The following is a 16,693-nucleotide window of genomic DNA, read 5'->3' as shown; positions in this document are numbered from 1 at the left end:
GCTTGGGAAAGACAGACCTCGTTTTGAGAGAAAGACCTGGGTTAGGTGAAAATGTGTTTCACAGCAGGGAGGCTCTGAAGTTTTTCTCTCCCCTTAAAATTTAAGGCCTCACAGACTTGAATATAAAGTACTTATCATTTGAATTACAAGTGGGAAGTGCTCTTTAAGGAGCATTTTTTCCAGAGGTTGCAGATCATTTTGTGTGAATTCAAAGCTGCCGTGCGCTTTTGTGTGTTGCTGGGCCTTGGAACTGTGGCTTGTTAGAGGTGGGAGGGGCCCTTGGGTTCCATCCTGCAATGTTCCCAGGAACTCTGGGTAAACTTGTACGTTCTCCCTGGGAGCAGACATGAGGGGCTCAGAGGGATTCATGATCCAGGCAGGGTAGAGTGTTCTGGCCCAGCTTCCTCATTGTAATTTTGAAGAAACTGAGATGAAGAGAGGTCAGGTGACTTGGCCAGTGCCGTGGCTAAGGGGTGAACTTGGCTTAGAATCTGGATTCCCTGCCCTGGGGTCAGTGCCCTTCATCCTCAGCTGGTCCTGCAGACCACCTAGAGTATGATGGAGAAGCAGCTCCATAGAGAGAAGTCCCTGAGCTCTAGGAGCCAGGCTGAGGTTATTGATAAAACCCTGCCTCCAGGCACAGCAGGTCAAGGGCTCAGCTGTCAGGGAGCAGGAACCCAGGACTCGCTGAGACAATCAGAGGCCCTGAGGTCAGTGATCTTCCAGACCCTGTTTTGCTCAGAACTGGCATAGGAGGTGTCCCTTAAAAGCACATGTCTCACCCATGGAGCAAGGTTCTGCAATTAGCAAGTTGCACGAAGTTTTAAGAAGCTTCTTAGTGCTTCATGCCTCACCCCAAGTGCAGTCTCATGGTCACTCTGTAACTTCATTTCTTGTTTCACTGGGACCACGAGAGGTATTTGTTGGGGTGATGCAATGTGAAGACTTGAGCTCATGATAAACCCCCACCTGCCCAGGCCCCAGGTCCCTCACTCACGGCTGTAGCTGCAGGTAGCTCAGACCGAGCCTGTGCCCGAGAGCCACTCGGGGCATCTGCAAAGCAGTTTACCGCCTTTAAAATTGGATGGTGGTGAGGGACCTGACAGTGGCACCTGTTTCCTTGTGAGGAGTCAGGGGTCACATTGCTGCCCACTGTGTGGAGGCTTCTGCAGGGGGTGCCAACGCCCCATACAGGTGGAACCAGGCGGGGAGAGCTCAGGCTGGCATTGGTTTCCTGTGGGAAGTTTCTACTGGTGCCAGAGAGTGAGGAAGGACCCAGGCCCTAAGCTGGGGCACCCCTCAGCTGCCCTGCCTGTGCCGGGCTGAGCGATTGTCTGGGAGTCTCATGTGTCAGCCTGTGGCATGGCCACATGGTCACCTAGTACAGTCCCACCCAACACCCTGAGCTCCTGCTCTGTGTCAGAAGGAAGGGCCTGGCCCATCCAGTGGTGGCTGAGCCTTTGCCTGCCAGTGCTTGACCCTGTTCAGCTTCTGTTGGTTTGCTAAATGAGTCATTGTATATCCCTGGTTTGAGTAGGGCCACCCCAAAGGAGACGGGCTGTCCTGGGGGCCAGGCAGTCCAGGGGCAGCTGGGGTGGAGTTGAGAGCAGGAACTTGGGGGCCAGGCCTGCTCTGAGCTTCATCCCTCACCACCTACTAGCTGAAGGCCTCCTGCCAAGGGGACAACCCCTTACCCCCATTCCTGATCCGAGGGACTGAGGCCAGCAGCCCTGGGTTAAGGCATTAGTGGGCCCTTTAAGATCCCGAGAGCGTGGGCTTCTAGAACATGGCCTCGTTCCCCTAGAAAACCCCCTGGTGGTGTGTTGATAGCGTTGGATCTAAGGACCAGAGTCAGAATTGCTTTTAATTTGGAGGCTGAGGAAAGGAGGGAATGCTGTGGAAACCAGGGTATAAAGTTATCATCTTTATCTGGATCTCAGAACTCTGCAGATTGGAGCTGCAAAAAGCATGAGCCGCGCTCTTGAGCTCCCTCCCTGCACAGGTGGTCGTGGGAGGCCCGCCCCCACATCTGCTCCTGGAAGGCAGACACTGCACGTCCACCCGACTCCCCCTCTGACCCTTTCTCAGGAAAACACGTGGTGCAAGCGCAGAAGCTGGCGGACGTGGACAGTGAGCTGGCCGCCATGCTGCTGACCCATGCCCGGCAGGGCACGGGGCCCCGGGACGTCGGCCGCGAGTCGGATGCCACCCGCAGGCGTAAACTGGAGCGGATGAAGTCTGTGCGCCTGCAGGAGGCTGGGGGAGAGTTGGGCCGGCGCGGGACGAGCGTGTTGGTGAGGGTTTGTTCAGCTGTCACTGTCCCGGGGTCTCCACGCAGACTGAGTCACTGTACACATCTCTCCCTGCCTCCCTCGTGATTCTCTCTTACCTTCCTCCCAAATCCTAGGGACAGAATATAAGAAATCGGACTTTTTCAGCCACCGGGGGAAATCTTTAAGTGAGAATTATCTGGAGAGCTTTTACTAAAAGCCATTTCTTGGGCGTCAGCCCTGGAGATTCTGACACTGATTGGTTTGGGCAGGACCGCCGGAGCCTGGGTTTGAAGAAAGCTTTGCCTGTGAGTCTGAGGCTCTCCCAGGTCTGGGGACCAGAGCTGTGAACAGCTGACATATCCTGGGTTATCAGTGTAATCATTCTGGCTAGAAAAATTCCCCTTTTTGGCTGAAAATCTAAATAGAACTATTAATATTTTGCAACTAAGAAATGGGAGGTGAGAATGGTTGTACCTCCTGGGTGCATAGAAGTCGGGAACCACAGGGGCCTCGAGAAAGGTCTCCTGAGACTCCCCTTTGCATGCAGGCAGGCCGGGGTCTGAACAGAGGTGTCCCTTCTCCTGACAGTAAACTCAGCAGGGCCATCACTCAGCCTCCCCGCCAGTGAGGCCTTGGTGCTCAAAGGTGGATGCAGATGCCTCGGTCCCTACCTAGGCTCAGTTCAGTCTGATGGGGTGAGGAACAGGCATGGTGAGAGGACACGGGGTGGGGAGGCCTGGCCTGAGCCTGCAGGACTGGTGGGCTCAGTGGTCAGGGAGGAGGGAGGGACTAGAGGGAGGCCAGGGGTAGGGCCAGGGCATGGCTGGGGCCTCCTCCCAGGCCTCAGAACACCCACCCCACCTCCCTCTCTCCCTTCCTCCCTCCTTCCCAGCTGGCAGGGCTTGAAGCTGTGGCCTCTGGAGGCCCCCAGCCTGGATAACCTTAGCTCTGTCAGCATGAGCTTGGAAGTGAGGAGCCACTCTCAGCCCTAGCCCTGTTTCTCATCCTTACTCATGTCTGGCCCCATTGTCCAGCACAGCCTGTCAGAGGTTCAACTCCTGAAAAGCTCTGATGATAAATTCTGATGGAAGCCCCAAGTGTGAAAGGCTCAGCTCCAATCCCCCTGGCAAAGGAAAAGCCAAAGCTTTGGATGTTGGAAAGTGAATGTCCAAAGTCATTTGAGTCAGGAATCAAATTTTGTCCTCACCTTTTGAGTTAAATCCTGAAAGCATTCAAGTCAGTCCATCTCTCTGACGCCTCAGCCTCCTCTGTTAGACAGAAGGTTCCCAGTGCCCTACCGCAGCGGCTTCTTGGAGTAACTGTAGGCTGGCCGACTCCCCGGCATGGGGGTGGCCCCTTCCAGGCCTGAGATCTTGCAAGGCAGCCTCTAGAGGGCCTCACTTTTTCTTGTAAGGCCCACAAGAAAAACAAGCCAGTCTCCAACCTGTAGAACCCATGTGCGCTGGCCAAGCCCCTCGAGTCCCTGGGGCATCAGAGCAAGGGGGTGGCTGAGCCTTGCTGAAGTAGCATGCTGCTTGCCCGCACTCTGACCCGGTGTGACCGAGAGTCTGCAGGCCGGGGCATGTCCTCTCCTGTGGACTCTGGGCCCAGACAGGGCTCCTGACATTGTGTTGGGGACCTGGCGGGTGAGGCCTGTCACCATAGTTTTGAGGCTATTCTTTTCTCTTGTTTGAAACCACTGTTTCTAATTCTCCACTGGGTGGGGGGCCAGGCTTGCGGCTGTGAGGAGTCTCTCCGGAGCAGGCAAGGGTGCTGTGTGGACCTCCGTGTCGGGGACACAGCCAGCAGATCTCTGTTCAGCATTGCCTGAGATCCACGCCTGGGCGGGGCCGGCCAGTTCCACCCAGACCACATGGTGAAGGAAGTGGGTGGCGGTGGCGATGCTGGTGGAGAAATGTCCTGTTCTGAGATCGCGGGTGGTGGGCGGCCAGCAATAGCCGCTCGTGGAGGAGAGCGTGCCTGAGACCCTGTCCGCCCATATCGTCTTGTCCGCAGGCCCAGCAAAGCGTCCGCACACAGCACTTGCGGGACCTACAGGTCATCGCCGCCTACCGGGAGCGCACGAAGGCCGAGAGCATCACCAGCCTGCTGAGCCTGGCCATCACCACGGAGCACACACTCCACGCCACACTGGGGGTCGCCGAGTTCTTTGAGTTTGTGCTTAAGAACCCCCACAACACACAGCACACGGTGACCGTGGAGATCGACAACCCTGAGCTCAGGTGAGGTCTCAGCAACACCCATCCTGCCCCAGCCCAGATCTGTGTCGGGTGCAGCCGGCTCCCCTGCTGAGCTGGCTTGAATTCTGCCCGAGAGCCGAGGCGATTCGGCTCCTCTCTCCCACTCCTCTGAGCACTGCTGTCGGTGGGTGGGACACAGCCTCCTGTGGGCCTTCCTGGGAAGAACTGCCCTGACGCCTGGACACTGCCTTCCCCAGCGTCATCGTGGACAGTCAGGAGTGGAGGGACTTCAAGGGTGCTGCTGGCCTGCACACGCCGGTGGAGGAGGACATGTTCCACTTGCGTGGCAGCCTGGCCCCCCAGCTCTACCTGCGCCCCCACGAGACCGCCCACATCCCCTTCAAGTTCCAGAGCTTCTCTGCTGGGCAGCTGGCCATGGTGCAGGTGCGGGTGTCAGGCACACAAGGAAGTTGCATTTGGCTGATTACAGTGGGAAACTGAGAATGCTTCCAGTCTCCACCAGTGTCCCTCCTGTGCCTGTGGCAGACGGACTAGCCTTCGGGCTGCCATCCACTCCCCTTTGTGTTCAACAAGAGCCCTGGCACGTGCACTGCGAGTGGCAACCTGCCCCTTCTCTTTTCTAGCCTGATGGGTGTCGGGCTGGACCATCTCCTCCTAATTTTCTTTACTGGGTTGGTTGTTAGGGCTTCTTAAAGCCCAGTGAATCTAATGGATTGACATTTTCTAGCATCTTCTTTCCAGTTAATGTTGGTTGGTCGCTTCCGACTGCAGCACTGGCTGCTCTATGCAAGATACAGCTTTGCTGGCATGTGTGCATGGAGCATGAGTGTAGGGAGCATGCGTGCAGCAGGTGTATTTGCAAGAGGTATGTGTGCAGGGGGGATATGTGAGGCGTGTGTGCAGGAGGCATGTATGCGGGGTGTATGTGAGGCACACGTGTAGGAGTGGTGCGTGTGGGGGTCTGTGTGAGGTGTGTGTGCAGGGGGTGGTGTGTGAGGCGTGCCTGCAGGGGGTGTGTCATGCCTGGGTGTGTGAGGCAGGCATAGAGGCATGGAGTGTGTGTTTCAGCTTTTGACCTTTTGGGGTCAGCTCTCTAGGGTGATGGTCATTGCTTAAGGTGGACTTGAAATGTCCCTAGAGGCTCACTCACAGGGTTCCATGCTGGCTCTTGGGACGGGCTGTGAGGACAGCAGGTGGGACCTCAGGCCTTTGGCTTCAGGCAGAGCTGGGTTTCCACCTGGGATCTGCTGTTCCTTTGCTCCTGGCAGCCTCAGCCTTCTCTGGCACAGTGAGGCCGGTTGGTGATGGTTGCTGCCCGGAGAGTCAGTGTGAGAGGAGGCTGGTGGCTCCCAGCTGGGTGGCAGTGGTGTCTCTAAGCACAGGTGCTGGTCACCTAGTGGTGTCGCTCCCTGACCTGCTTGTGCTGATTGGTTCCTGCAGGCCTCTTCTGGGTTGAGCAACAAGAAGGGCACAGACGCCGTGTCACCTTGGAAGTCCAGCGCAGTGCCCGCTAAACACGCCAAGGTAAAGGGGCAACAGAGGACAGACTGATCTCGGGGCTTCTCAGGTATTCCCAGGGCCTAACCCTTATGTCCTTCTCTCCCCTCCTGGAGGGGAGGGCTGGGGCCAGGTCAGGGCAGGGGTGGTGTGGGCCTGGGAATGGCCTTCTCCATGTCTTCGCTGGGCAGGGCAGCTCCGTCTGGGCTCCGGCACAGCCTGCTTTGTGTCTGGTGGGAAATACCTCCTCGGTGGCCGCCTTCTCACAGCCAGGGCTCTCCGGGTGTGAAGCCGCAGTTCCTATGGTGGCTGCCACAGCCTGTGGCCACTTTGTGAGCCTCACACACAGCATTCCCTGGTGTGTGTGTGGTGTGGTTCTTCCTGGAAATAAGACTTAGACCTTGGTTATATCCCTTGCTAAGCGAAGGCCGTGGAGTAAAGCACCTGCTTCTCAGCAGCTGGCTGAGACATTCGCAGGAGGAGCTTGAGACGTTGCTGCTTTATGGCAGTTTCTGAAGGTTTTTCTTTATTTGGTAGAAACATGCCTTTTGTAGTAGTTGGGAAGTGAAAAACAAAATGAAAAAGCTTTGGTCTTTCCTACACCTTGCCTGGAGGACAGAATTCAGAGTTCAGCACAGTCCCGGCCTGAGGCTGTGGGGTCCCCGTGGCCCGGGTCTCACTGTGGTTACAGCCTGGCCCTCTGTGTCCACCAGGCCCCATCACCAGTGAAAACTTGCTTTATTTTGTTTAAATGCAGCCACAGCTTTGCCTTGATCTAAGGAATACTTCTGTTCTTTATTGAGTGCTCTAGGTTAATACCTTTTCCTTACATGTGTGGGAAGTCCCAGCCATCACATCCTGTTGCCAGAACTGTTGGGAGGAAGGTTTTCCTCTGCTAGCTTAGGTCTGAATGGCAAGGCCTGCAGGTGGATGACGGTAGACAGAGGGATGGGAGGAAAGATGGGCCTTACCGTCGCAAGCCCGTGACAGCATTGGGAAGTGAGTAGCTTGCCGAATGCCCAGAGGTCGAGGTTTGTGTGCCAGTGTAGCACGAAGGGGCGAGGGCCAGGGCCTCTGTGGGAAGGCAGGGATGTTCTGTTGTCTCTGTGCTGTAGGCATGGGGAGTCTGTGACCTTCCTGGAATTTGCAGGATGCTTTCACTTTCACATAGGGGGTTAATGGCAGCTGCATTTTCAGGAGGCTGTGCACTAGTCAGATAAGGGAAGTTCAGATAAAGATTTCAGGTGTTTTCACCTTAAAATAATCTTTATGTCAAAAATATGGTCTCTTCACCTGAGTTTGGAGTTTGAAGGGAAATCCTAGGCATTGTGTTAGTTTACCCATAATTACTGCAGTGTGTATCTCGGACCGATGAGGACTTTTCTTTTTATCGTGACTGCTTGCTGTCATCGCTGCCCCTGTCAAGGCGGATCTCGGCATCGTCTGCTGGGGCTCTAAGCACGGGCCTTTCTACAGCTGGTGTGTTTGGGTTGGGACCCGCTGGCCTGGGGTGCGCCACCTCTGGAGTTGCTCAGTGGGCAGGCCACGTCGTCCACGAAGGCCACCCACAGAGGCCATGCTGGCTGTCACCGTGCTCAGGTGCTGACGGCCTGTTGCTGTCACCCGCTTCTCCCTCATTCGCATCCAGCTGAGGCTCCTGGCCCACGTGTGTTCCATCCAAGGTGAAATTACAGTCTTGTCATTCTTCCTGTGATTTTCCTACAAACAAGGACTTTCCCCACCAGTGGTTTGGTTACCCTAAAATATGCTTTGTACTTGAAAGTGAGGGTGAATGTTAGAATCATTCCCTTTATTTGTCAATTTTCAAGTAAGCGAGCTGCGTCCTAGCACCCTCCAGAGACAGTCCGTGTTTGTGGCGTCTCGTGATGGACACCTGGGCTTTATATTTGTATTTCTCATCCCATGGAGGCTTCACTCTTAGATGCTGGAACTGCCCTCTCTCTGGCCACTGCCATCCTTTTCAGGTTAACTCCTGTGCCTTTTTTTTTCGTTGTTATAAAAAGTAGTTATTTTGAAATAATGTAGAACTTAGGGAAAAGTTACAGGAAGAGTGCAGAGTCCCCACATGGGGTTTTCCCAGCCTTCCCAATCACCAACCTTTGCCATGGTTGCCTCACTGTTCTCTGTTTATGCATTTTTCTTGAACAATTTGAGAATAAATGATCAGGTAATGCCCTTTACTCCACGACACTTTGAGCTGGGTTGTCTTGAAAATAGGCCACTGTCCTCTACAGGCAAGGCAGAGCCATGAAAATTAGACACTCCTCTTCTGTCATCACAGGCCCCGTTCACATTCGCAGATGTCCCAGTACTTGATAGACGGCCCACCCAGCGGCCCCCAGCAGCCCGCTGCCCATGGAGTCCCTCTGGCGTGGCTGTAGCTGTGGCTGTTCTGAAGGGCACAGGCGGTTATCCTGCAGGGTGTGTCCAGTGGGGCTGGTCTGGTGTTGGTTTCGGTTAGACCCAGGTTCGGTTAGACCTGGGTTCGGTTAGGCCTTGGTTCGGTTAGACTCGGGTTTGATTAGACCCAGGTGATGCACTTGGGACAGGGACTTCGCAGACATTTGCTGTGTCCTCTCTGAACATCATACTGTGAGGGACACCATGTTGCTTTGTCCTGTTACTGGTGATGTTAGTGTTTCCATTCAGTTAAGATGGCATCTGCCATGCTTTTTTCCTGTAATATCAACTAAGAAATATTTGTGGCTGGGCGTGGTGGCTCAAGCCTGTAATCCTAGCACTTTGGGAGGCCGAGACGGGCGGATCACGAGGTCAAGAGATCGAGACCATCCTGGCTAACACGGTGAAACCCGTCTCTACTAAAAAATACAAAAAAACTAGCCGGGTGAGGTGGCGGGTGCCTGTAGTCCCAGCTACTTGGGAGGCTGAGGCAGGAGAATGGCATAAACCCGGGAGGCGGAGCTTGCAGTGAGCTGAGGTCCGGCCACTGCACTCTAGCCTGGGCGATAGAGCGAGACTCCGTCTCAAAAAAAAAAAAAAAAAAAAAAAAATATTTGTGTCTAGTAATCAGAAAGTCATGAGTAAGTATCTTGTTGGGAGATACTGAGGCCTTTCAAATACCCTCTTCTTCATCAGACTTTTACGCACTAGGTCTCAGTGTGCACTGATGACCGCCCTGAGTTGGTAGTTAATGGGATGCTTGCCTGCCGTGGATTTTCCAATTCCCTCATTCCTTCTCTGTCGATTACTGGTATTTTAAGTAAGGTAGGGCTGTGCCTTCACCCCATTCACGTATTTACTTCTTATAGCCTTATGAACAATGAATTTCTATTTTATTCATTTTGTTACTATTTATTTTGTTGCTCATATCCATGTTGTCCCTGACTAAGGAGGGCAGCCCCTTCAGGCCAGCTCCTGTGTCCTGTTGATTCACCCCTGTCCTCCTTTGAGTCTTTCCTTACTGCCCAGCACAGCAAGATGCCCCAGGCTCAGCTTGCATTTCAGGAATGTCAGCCATTTAACTAAGGTTCTTTTGGTTAGAGAATGACATTTAGAAACCAAGATTTGAGTGCTAGATGTACTCAGTGCTACTGGGATGTCACTGCTGCTAGTCCCTGTCAGCAGAGAGACCTAAGAGGTGTATGCCTGTATATACAGATACATATGTGCATATCATGCATATACGATGTATAGCTATGTGCGTGTGCATATGTATGTGTGTGTATGTGCATAGACTACTGTTTCTAGTGTGCTGAAGACCATGAATTTGCAGCAGTTCTTCCAACACCAGTTCAACATCACGGGTTTCTTCCCATTTTTGCTCGTGAGAAACCTGGCTCCCATTTGGTTCGCTATATTTAGTTATTTGCCTAATTTCCTCTGTATCTAACCAATCTGCTGACCACACTGGCCAAATCCCTTTGGCTACAATACCACTGGCCACACTGGCCATCTTTGTGTATGTGTATATTTCAAAACATCAGTACCAACCGGGGATAGACACTATCTGTCAGTGCAAGATGTCTGAAGGTGCATTTATCCTTAGGTCCTTTGTATCCTGTGATTTAAATTTACTTAAAGAATTCTTCTCTGGGTAGTTACAGCACCAACTTGATAGAAGGTTAGATTTGTTTATTTTTAATACATTGACACTTCTATTTATTTTAGTTTTCAAAATTAAAAACATTTAAGTCAAAAATCAAACTATAAAGCAAGATATATTTGGAAGGATCTTTTCATTCTTGACCTGCCCCACTGTCTCCTTCTCGATGTGTACAGGTGTGAAGTGTGTGCATGTGTGGGTGGTGTGTGTGTGCATGTGTGTGGATACATCCGTGTGTGTGCATGTGTGTCTACATGTGTGGGTGCATGCATGTGTGGGTGGATGTGTGTGTGCTTATATGTGTGTGCATGTGTGTGGGTGCATGCATGTATGTGCATGTGTGGGTGCATGCATGCGTGTGTGCGTGTGGGTGCGTGCATGTGGGTGCGTGTGGGTGCATATGTGGGTGGATGTGTGTGTGGGCACATGTGTGTGTGCATATGTGCGTGCATATATGTGCATGTGTGGGTGCATGTGTGCATATGTGGGTGCATGTGTGGGTGCATGCATGTGTGTGTGCATGTGTGTGAGTGCATGTCTCTGTGTGTGTATCTTGAAACAAACGCAGCCTTTTTATCAGTTGTCCAAATTAATACTTCTTTAGACAATATGGTTTTTAATGAGTAGCTCTTTTGAAACCAGAGAAGTTTCTATTTCAAACTGCTTTGGTTTAGGCACAGCCTCTTTTTGACGTCTGAAATCAAAAGAGTTTGTGCTGACGTGTTTGGCCACCAACTTGGCCCCACCACCACCCACCCCAGGACCTCCTGGCCTGACTTGCTCACCTGCACGCAGGGTGTTAGGAGGTGGAATCATGGCGGGAGTAGTTTTGACTTAGGACTACAGACCACCTCCACTGGCATTTAAGAAGTGTGCCGTACTGGAGAGAAATAATGGCAATGCGGCTGCTCGGGTGCCCTGTGCTGGGTGCCGGCCCAGACTTTGCTTAGCGATCCCCTCTGGGTGGGGACCTGCTGCTGCAGACTCAGTCTCTGCCTTTGATGATGCCTGACTCTCCCCCATCATGGCAGTGGAGGGTGAGTGGGTCGTGGCGACAGTGGAGATACCTGTGCTGTCTAAGGAGGGACGAGAAGCTGCTCACAAGTCTCGTGCCCGTCCCAACGCTCCGCGTGGCCTCCTCACAGGTCTTGTTCCGAGCGAGTGGCGGCAAGCCCATCGCCGTGCTCTGCCTGACGGTGGAGCTGCAGCCCCACGTGGTGGACCAGGTCTTCCGCTTCTACCACCCGGAGCTCTCCTTTCTGAAGAAGGCCATCCGCCTGCCGCCCTGGCACACGCTTCCAGGCAGGTCCTGCACTGACCCTGCGGCCCACATGTTGCAGGCTCACCTGTTGGAAGTAGGCACCTCCTGAGGGTGACAGATCAGATGGCCTCATGGCTTCATGCCCTGGTGCTGTTAGAGCAGCACGTGGGGCCTGGGGAATTCTCTCTCCTGCCTTTATGGTTGGAGACGGTGCCCCTCTTGCCACCTCTGAGATGACTAGGTGCGCATTTGCTGGGTGAGTCCGCCCTTCTAAAAAATGCCAGCTCCGTGGCCCAGGTCCAGGTGTGCCTGGAGGAACACCTCCTCCTCAGCTGATGGCCCGCGTGTTTCCGGTTGGCGCCCCTTACAGCAGAGTGCAGGCTTCCCTGCTCCAGGGAGCTGCGCTTTCCTGTTTGTGGCCCCTCGATTATTCCCTGCGGAGGTGGCTGCAGCCAAGCGGCAGTGGGCTGGACGGGGGTGTCTGCGCAGGGAACACGGTGCTCGGATGCTGTCCTGGGAAAGGTGGCGGCGTCCGGTTCCCCAGCAGGTGTCTTGCTGAGCACCTGTGATGAGCCTGTCCCGTCCTATAGTGTGTAACACGTGGGGCCGTCTCCACGCAGGCCGGAAATGTGGAGAGGACTCTTTGTGACATTTCCCCTGCTCCAGGTGCTCCGGTGGGAATGCTTGGTGAGGACCCCCCGGTCCACGTTCGCTGCAGCGACCCGAATGTCATCTGTGAGACCCAGAATGTGGTAGGTTGTGTTGTGGCCCCGGCCCAGGCAGATCCTTCCCAGCGAGTCTGCGCCCCCATCGTCTTCCCCGCGGGGTCTCCTGGGAGCCTCTTCGTTTTAGGTTTTCCGCTAAGTGGTTTCTTTTCCAAGGTACTAAAGGGCTATTTTGACATCTTTATGAGAGCTTTATGAGCGTGTTTTTATTTTTTCTACTAGCAGATCAGCTCCTTGATCATCTGAATTTAAATTTTAAAAAGGCATGAAACAAAGTGAATAAAGTGAATGGTAATTAGGGCACTTATTAATTACCATTGTGTAAAGGATAAGGCAATAATTGTGTTATGACCAGTTAGGAAACTGGATAAAGTCTCCTGTAGAATCTAATTATTGAGATCCTTGTAAAATCAGGAAGCTAATGATTTTGTCTTTGACAGTGAACAGAATGGTAAATTCTGACTGGTATGGAACATGAACAGATTCGTTCTGGGAGGGGCTGGCCCTCACTCTGCATGCACTAGTCACACAGATTTAGGGGCAGGCTGGGGTCGGCAGAGCTGGGCAGTGGGCTGTGTGCCCTGATTTGCTGCACATCTGGTTGGCAGGGCCCGGGGGAGCCGCGGGACGTGTTTCTGAAGGTAGCCAGTGGTCCGAGCCCGGAGATCAAAGACTTCTTTGTCATCATTTACTCGTAAGTGCACAGGCTTCGGGGACCCGGGGGCAGTGGCAGAGGAGAGGAGGAGGCAGGCCTGGGGCTACTGGTGGATTGAAAGTGGGCTTGGCCCCTTCCTAAACCTGGGGGAGCTGTTGGGCCTTCACTTTGTGAGGCGGGATTCTGCTGCGAGTTCCAGGGCCAGCAGGGGCCTGGGGAAGGCATCCTGGAGGGGCACCTGCAGCCTGAGTGACTTGGGACGCAGCCTGTGTCCATCAAGGAAGGACACGAGTCAGCCTCTGTCTCCAGATAGTGCCAAGGGCGACCCAGAGGCCCCTGTTACCTTCTTCTTGCTGAGTCGCTAGGCCGAACAGCATGAATGAAGCTGTGGTCCCTCCTGCGGAGAGGGAGGACTGTGGTGGAATTGCCCGTCCCTCTCTCCTCCAGGCTAAATGACCCGGTCCCTTTCCCTCCCCTCCTAAGTCGGATCCCCAAGTCCTGTGAGAATCCTTTCAAACTGCCGTGAGCTGGGAGATTTCCTGCAGTGCTTCTCAGGACAGGTCAGGGGCTTACCTGCACTGAGTGCCCACCAGAGGGTGAGGGGCCACGTGACCACGTCTCAGAGTGGCTTCCTCGTGAGCCCATGAAGATGCCTCACCCAGCCCCATTTTACTATGAAGCAGCAGGCTCTTGGCCCTGAAATGCTAACAGGGGCTTCCTTGCTCAGGCCGGCATGACCTCCAGCCCCGACCCTGTCTCCTGAGTGGCGCTGCCCTTGGCTTTGCCTCAGAACCCTGTTGGGGGTGGACACTTGTCCAGGATGTGTGTTTGGCTAAAGCGTGCCTTGTCATTTGTTTGACATGTGGTTCCTAAGCACCCTCGTGCCAGGTGGCATCCTGGGTGCAGACAAGTGGGGCCATCAGTCAGCCCTGCTGTGCCCTGAGAGCCTCTGCTGTGGGTGGGAGGGGGGCAGCTGGGGCAGAGCCACTAGGCCCCAGCTCTGCCTCCTGGGGCCTGGTCCTCTGGGGCTTTCCCTGCGTGGCCTTCTGTCTGCCCACACTCCTGGCAGCCCTTGTTGGCCTCTCACGGGCTGGTGCTGAGTCTTCCGGGACAAGTGCAGATGGCTCCCGTCCCACTGCAGGGATCGCTGGCTAGCGACACCCACACAGACGTGGCAGGTCTACCTCCACTCCCTGCAGCGCGTGGATGTCTCCTGCGTCGCAGGCCAGCTGACCCGCCTGTCCCTTGTCCTTCGGGGGACGCAGACAGTGAGGAAAGTGAGAGCTTTCACTTCGCACCCCCAGGAGTTGAAGGTACGGCCTCTCTGGGGGCTGTTCTGAGCCTCTCCCCAACCCCATCCTGGAGACGGGCAGTGGGGATTCAGCTGGAGCACAGTGGGTGGCCCTGACGGCAGCTTTTCCAGCACCTCCAGCACTCAGACCCTGTTACCAGAGGTTTCCTGGCAGCCACCTTTCGTTAGATATGCCATTGTGGGGTGAGTGACGTACACACCAACCCCAAAGGCCAGTGTTCAGAATTCCTGCTAGGTAAACGGTGACAGGAGCCCTGGCGTTAGTGAAGCCACAGTTAGATGGGGTGGGAGGGCAGCCCCTGGTGCCACCAGCTGGCCAGGGTTTTAAGCCCCAGAATGGCTTCAGTTCTCTCTTTGTGGAGGCAGCACTTAGCAGATAGTCACCATGTGGGAGGAGGGACTTGCCAGGTGCAGACCCGAGCCGCGGCCACAGTGATGTCAGGGTTGGTTATGGCCTCAGATTTGACTGCCCCTGAACCACCCATGACCTTGGGCTCCCCTGGCTGATTGGCTGGGAGCCCCTTGCTTGCACACCGTGAGAGGCTCTGCCCTGACCCGCCTCTCTTGCTCTTGAAGACAGACCCCAAAGGTGTCTTCGTGTTGCCGCCTCATGGGGTGCAGGACCTGCATGTTGGTGTGAGGCCCCTCAGGGCTGGCAGCCGCTTCATCCACCTCAACCTAGTGGACGTGGATTCCCACCAGCTGGTGGCCTCCTGGCTCGTGTGCCTCTCCTGCCGCCAGCCGCTCATCTCCAAGGTCTGTATGTGTGGCAGGCACAGGCTGAGGGGATGGGGGCTCAATACCAGGGCACTGCAGGACCCCCACCTTGGCCCTGTGGCTCGGGCCACCTGGATACAGGGTTCTGACCCAGCAGGGCTGGGTGTGCGAGTGTTTGCTCCTGTGCTGTCTGTCTCCCCGATGGAAGCTCCAGAGAGCGTCTGCCTTATCTCTGTGGGGGTCTCCAGTGTCTGGGGCCGTGCACGGTGCACAGTAGACTCAGGGAATACTTGGAGGAAGGGCCAGTGGCTGTACCCGCGAGTGCCCACAGTGTCTCCCTGTCCCCTCCCTCCACAGGCCTTTGAGATCACGTTGGCTGTGGGCGAAGGGAAGGGTGTCAACAAGAGGATCACCTACACCAACCCCTACCCCTCCCGGAGGACGTTCCACCTGCACAGCGACCACCCGGAGCTGCTGCGGTTCAGGGAGGACTCCTTCCAGGTGTGGTGGAGCTGTGCATGGGACTCCCGGGGGGAGCCCTGGGGACCTGAATGGAGGCAGTTAGGCTGCATTTAGGAGTGAGTTCCTCGAGTCACCAGCAGGCTTCCAAAAACCCCAGGGCGGTGACCGGTGCCATCCCATACTTGGGTGGGCCCGTTGTCTCTTTAGTAGCTGGAGATTTAGCTAAGTTTCTCCGGAGCGTGGGAAAGGGTGATGTGCCCAGGGCTTTTCATGGTAACATTAGACAGCTCAGTCTCGAACATGAGCGTGGCTCCGAGTCTGAGTAACGCGTCACCCTGGCCGAGCACCGGTTCCTGTCCTTGTCCCGGGCACTGAAGTCAAAGGCAGACCTTGGATGCACTCCGCAGGGCTCCCCCGCCTTGTCAGCTCCCCTTGGAAATATACACGACCATGCAGAGAGGTTGCTGGTGAGAGTGTGGGACGGCCCGGGGGTGGACGCTGGGATTTGGATGCTTGTTTCCAGGTTGCGGGTGGAGAGACCCACACCATCGGCCTGCAGTTTGCGCCTAGTCAGAGAGTGGGGGAGGAGGAGATCCTGATCTACATCAATGACCATGAGGACAAGAACGAAGAGGCATTTTGCGTGAAGGTCATCTACCAGTGAGGGCTTGAGGGTGACATCCTTCCTGGGGCACCTGGCTGGGGCCTGTCTGCCCCTCCTGCCCTGCAGGCCGTCCTCCCCGCCTCTCCGCAGCCTTTGACCTCAGGGCCCACCACTTGGCTGAGGAAGCAGAGAGCACGCGCTGGTCATTTTGTAGTACCTGCGTCCGGCTTAGCTGCTGCTGACACCCAGCAGGCCTGGGTTCCGTGAGCGTGAACTCCGTGGCGTGGCTCTGGTTCTGGTGCTGCCGTCTGCACACGTGGGACCCTCATTATCTCTGTTGCTCAAAATGTATTTTATGAATCATCCTAAATGATAAAATTATGTTTTTCTTACTGGATTTTGTACAAACAATCTATTATTTGCTATGCAATATTTTATGCTGGTATTATATCTATTTTTTTAATTGTTGAACAAAATACTAAACTTTTACATGTCATCCCTTGGCAGTTTTCTTGAGTGTTGTCTGCTGGCGCAGTGTCAGAGGCTTCCTGTCTACAACACAAGCCTGGTTTCTCCTTGAGGAGACATGCTGGGGGCCAGTCAGGCAGCCCACGCCCTCTGTCCTCATGGAGAGGCTGCTCAAGCCTGCCCCGGGTGGGGGCCGAGACCCCGGCTCTGAGACGGCAGCAGTTGGGTGGAAGTGCAAGGGGTGGAGGAGTGGAGGGTGGGCCACACCGAGCGGTGGGCTGCGGGCTGCGGGCTGCGGGCTGCAGGTCAGTGCGAGGAGGGCCTGGGCCGGGCGCCCCCTCCTGCTACAGAAGCCGCCCCAGCGCTCTGATTGCGGGACCCCACATGCCTCAGGAAGGGATATGCTTAGAGCC

General features: G+C 55.0%; 1 protein-coding gene across 10 annotated transcripts in view; it reads left to right on the top strand.

Annotated features, from left to right (window-relative positions):
- NPHP4 (nephrocystin 4) overlaps positions 1-16,308 on the top strand; it is a 136,527-nt gene extending 120,219 nt beyond the window's left edge. For all 10 annotated transcript variants that reach the window (XM_050806846.1, XM_050806904.1, XM_050806979.1 and 7 more), the window contains 11 exons: positions 2,089-2,294; positions 4,290-4,516; positions 4,732-4,918; positions 5,936-6,019; positions 11,222-11,378; positions 12,004-12,089; positions 12,671-12,756; positions 13,859-14,030; positions 14,606-14,785; positions 15,104-15,247; positions 15,732-16,308. In XM_050806846.1, the coding sequence (XP_050662803.1) occupies positions 2,089-2,294; positions 4,290-4,516; positions 4,732-4,918; positions 5,936-6,019; positions 11,222-11,378; positions 12,004-12,089; positions 12,671-12,756; positions 13,859-14,030; positions 14,606-14,785; positions 15,104-15,247; positions 15,732-15,872 (1,670 nt within the window). In that variant the 3' untranslated portion in view covers positions 15,873-16,308. The remainder of the gene's footprint in view (positions 1-2,088; positions 2,295-4,289; positions 4,517-4,731; positions 4,919-5,935; positions 6,020-11,221; positions 11,379-12,003; positions 12,090-12,670; positions 12,757-13,858; positions 14,031-14,605; positions 14,786-15,103; positions 15,248-15,731) is intronic.
- Positions 16,309-16,693: the final 385 nt, after the last annotated feature.

This window comes from Macaca thibetana, chromosome 1 (genome assembly GCF_024542745.1).
Source record: "Macaca thibetana thibetana isolate TM-01 chromosome 1, ASM2454274v1, whole genome shotgun sequence".
Lineage (NCBI taxonomy): Eukaryota > Metazoa > Chordata > Mammalia > Primates > Cercopithecidae > Macaca > Macaca thibetana.
This window is presented reverse-complemented; position numbering and strand designations above follow the sequence as displayed.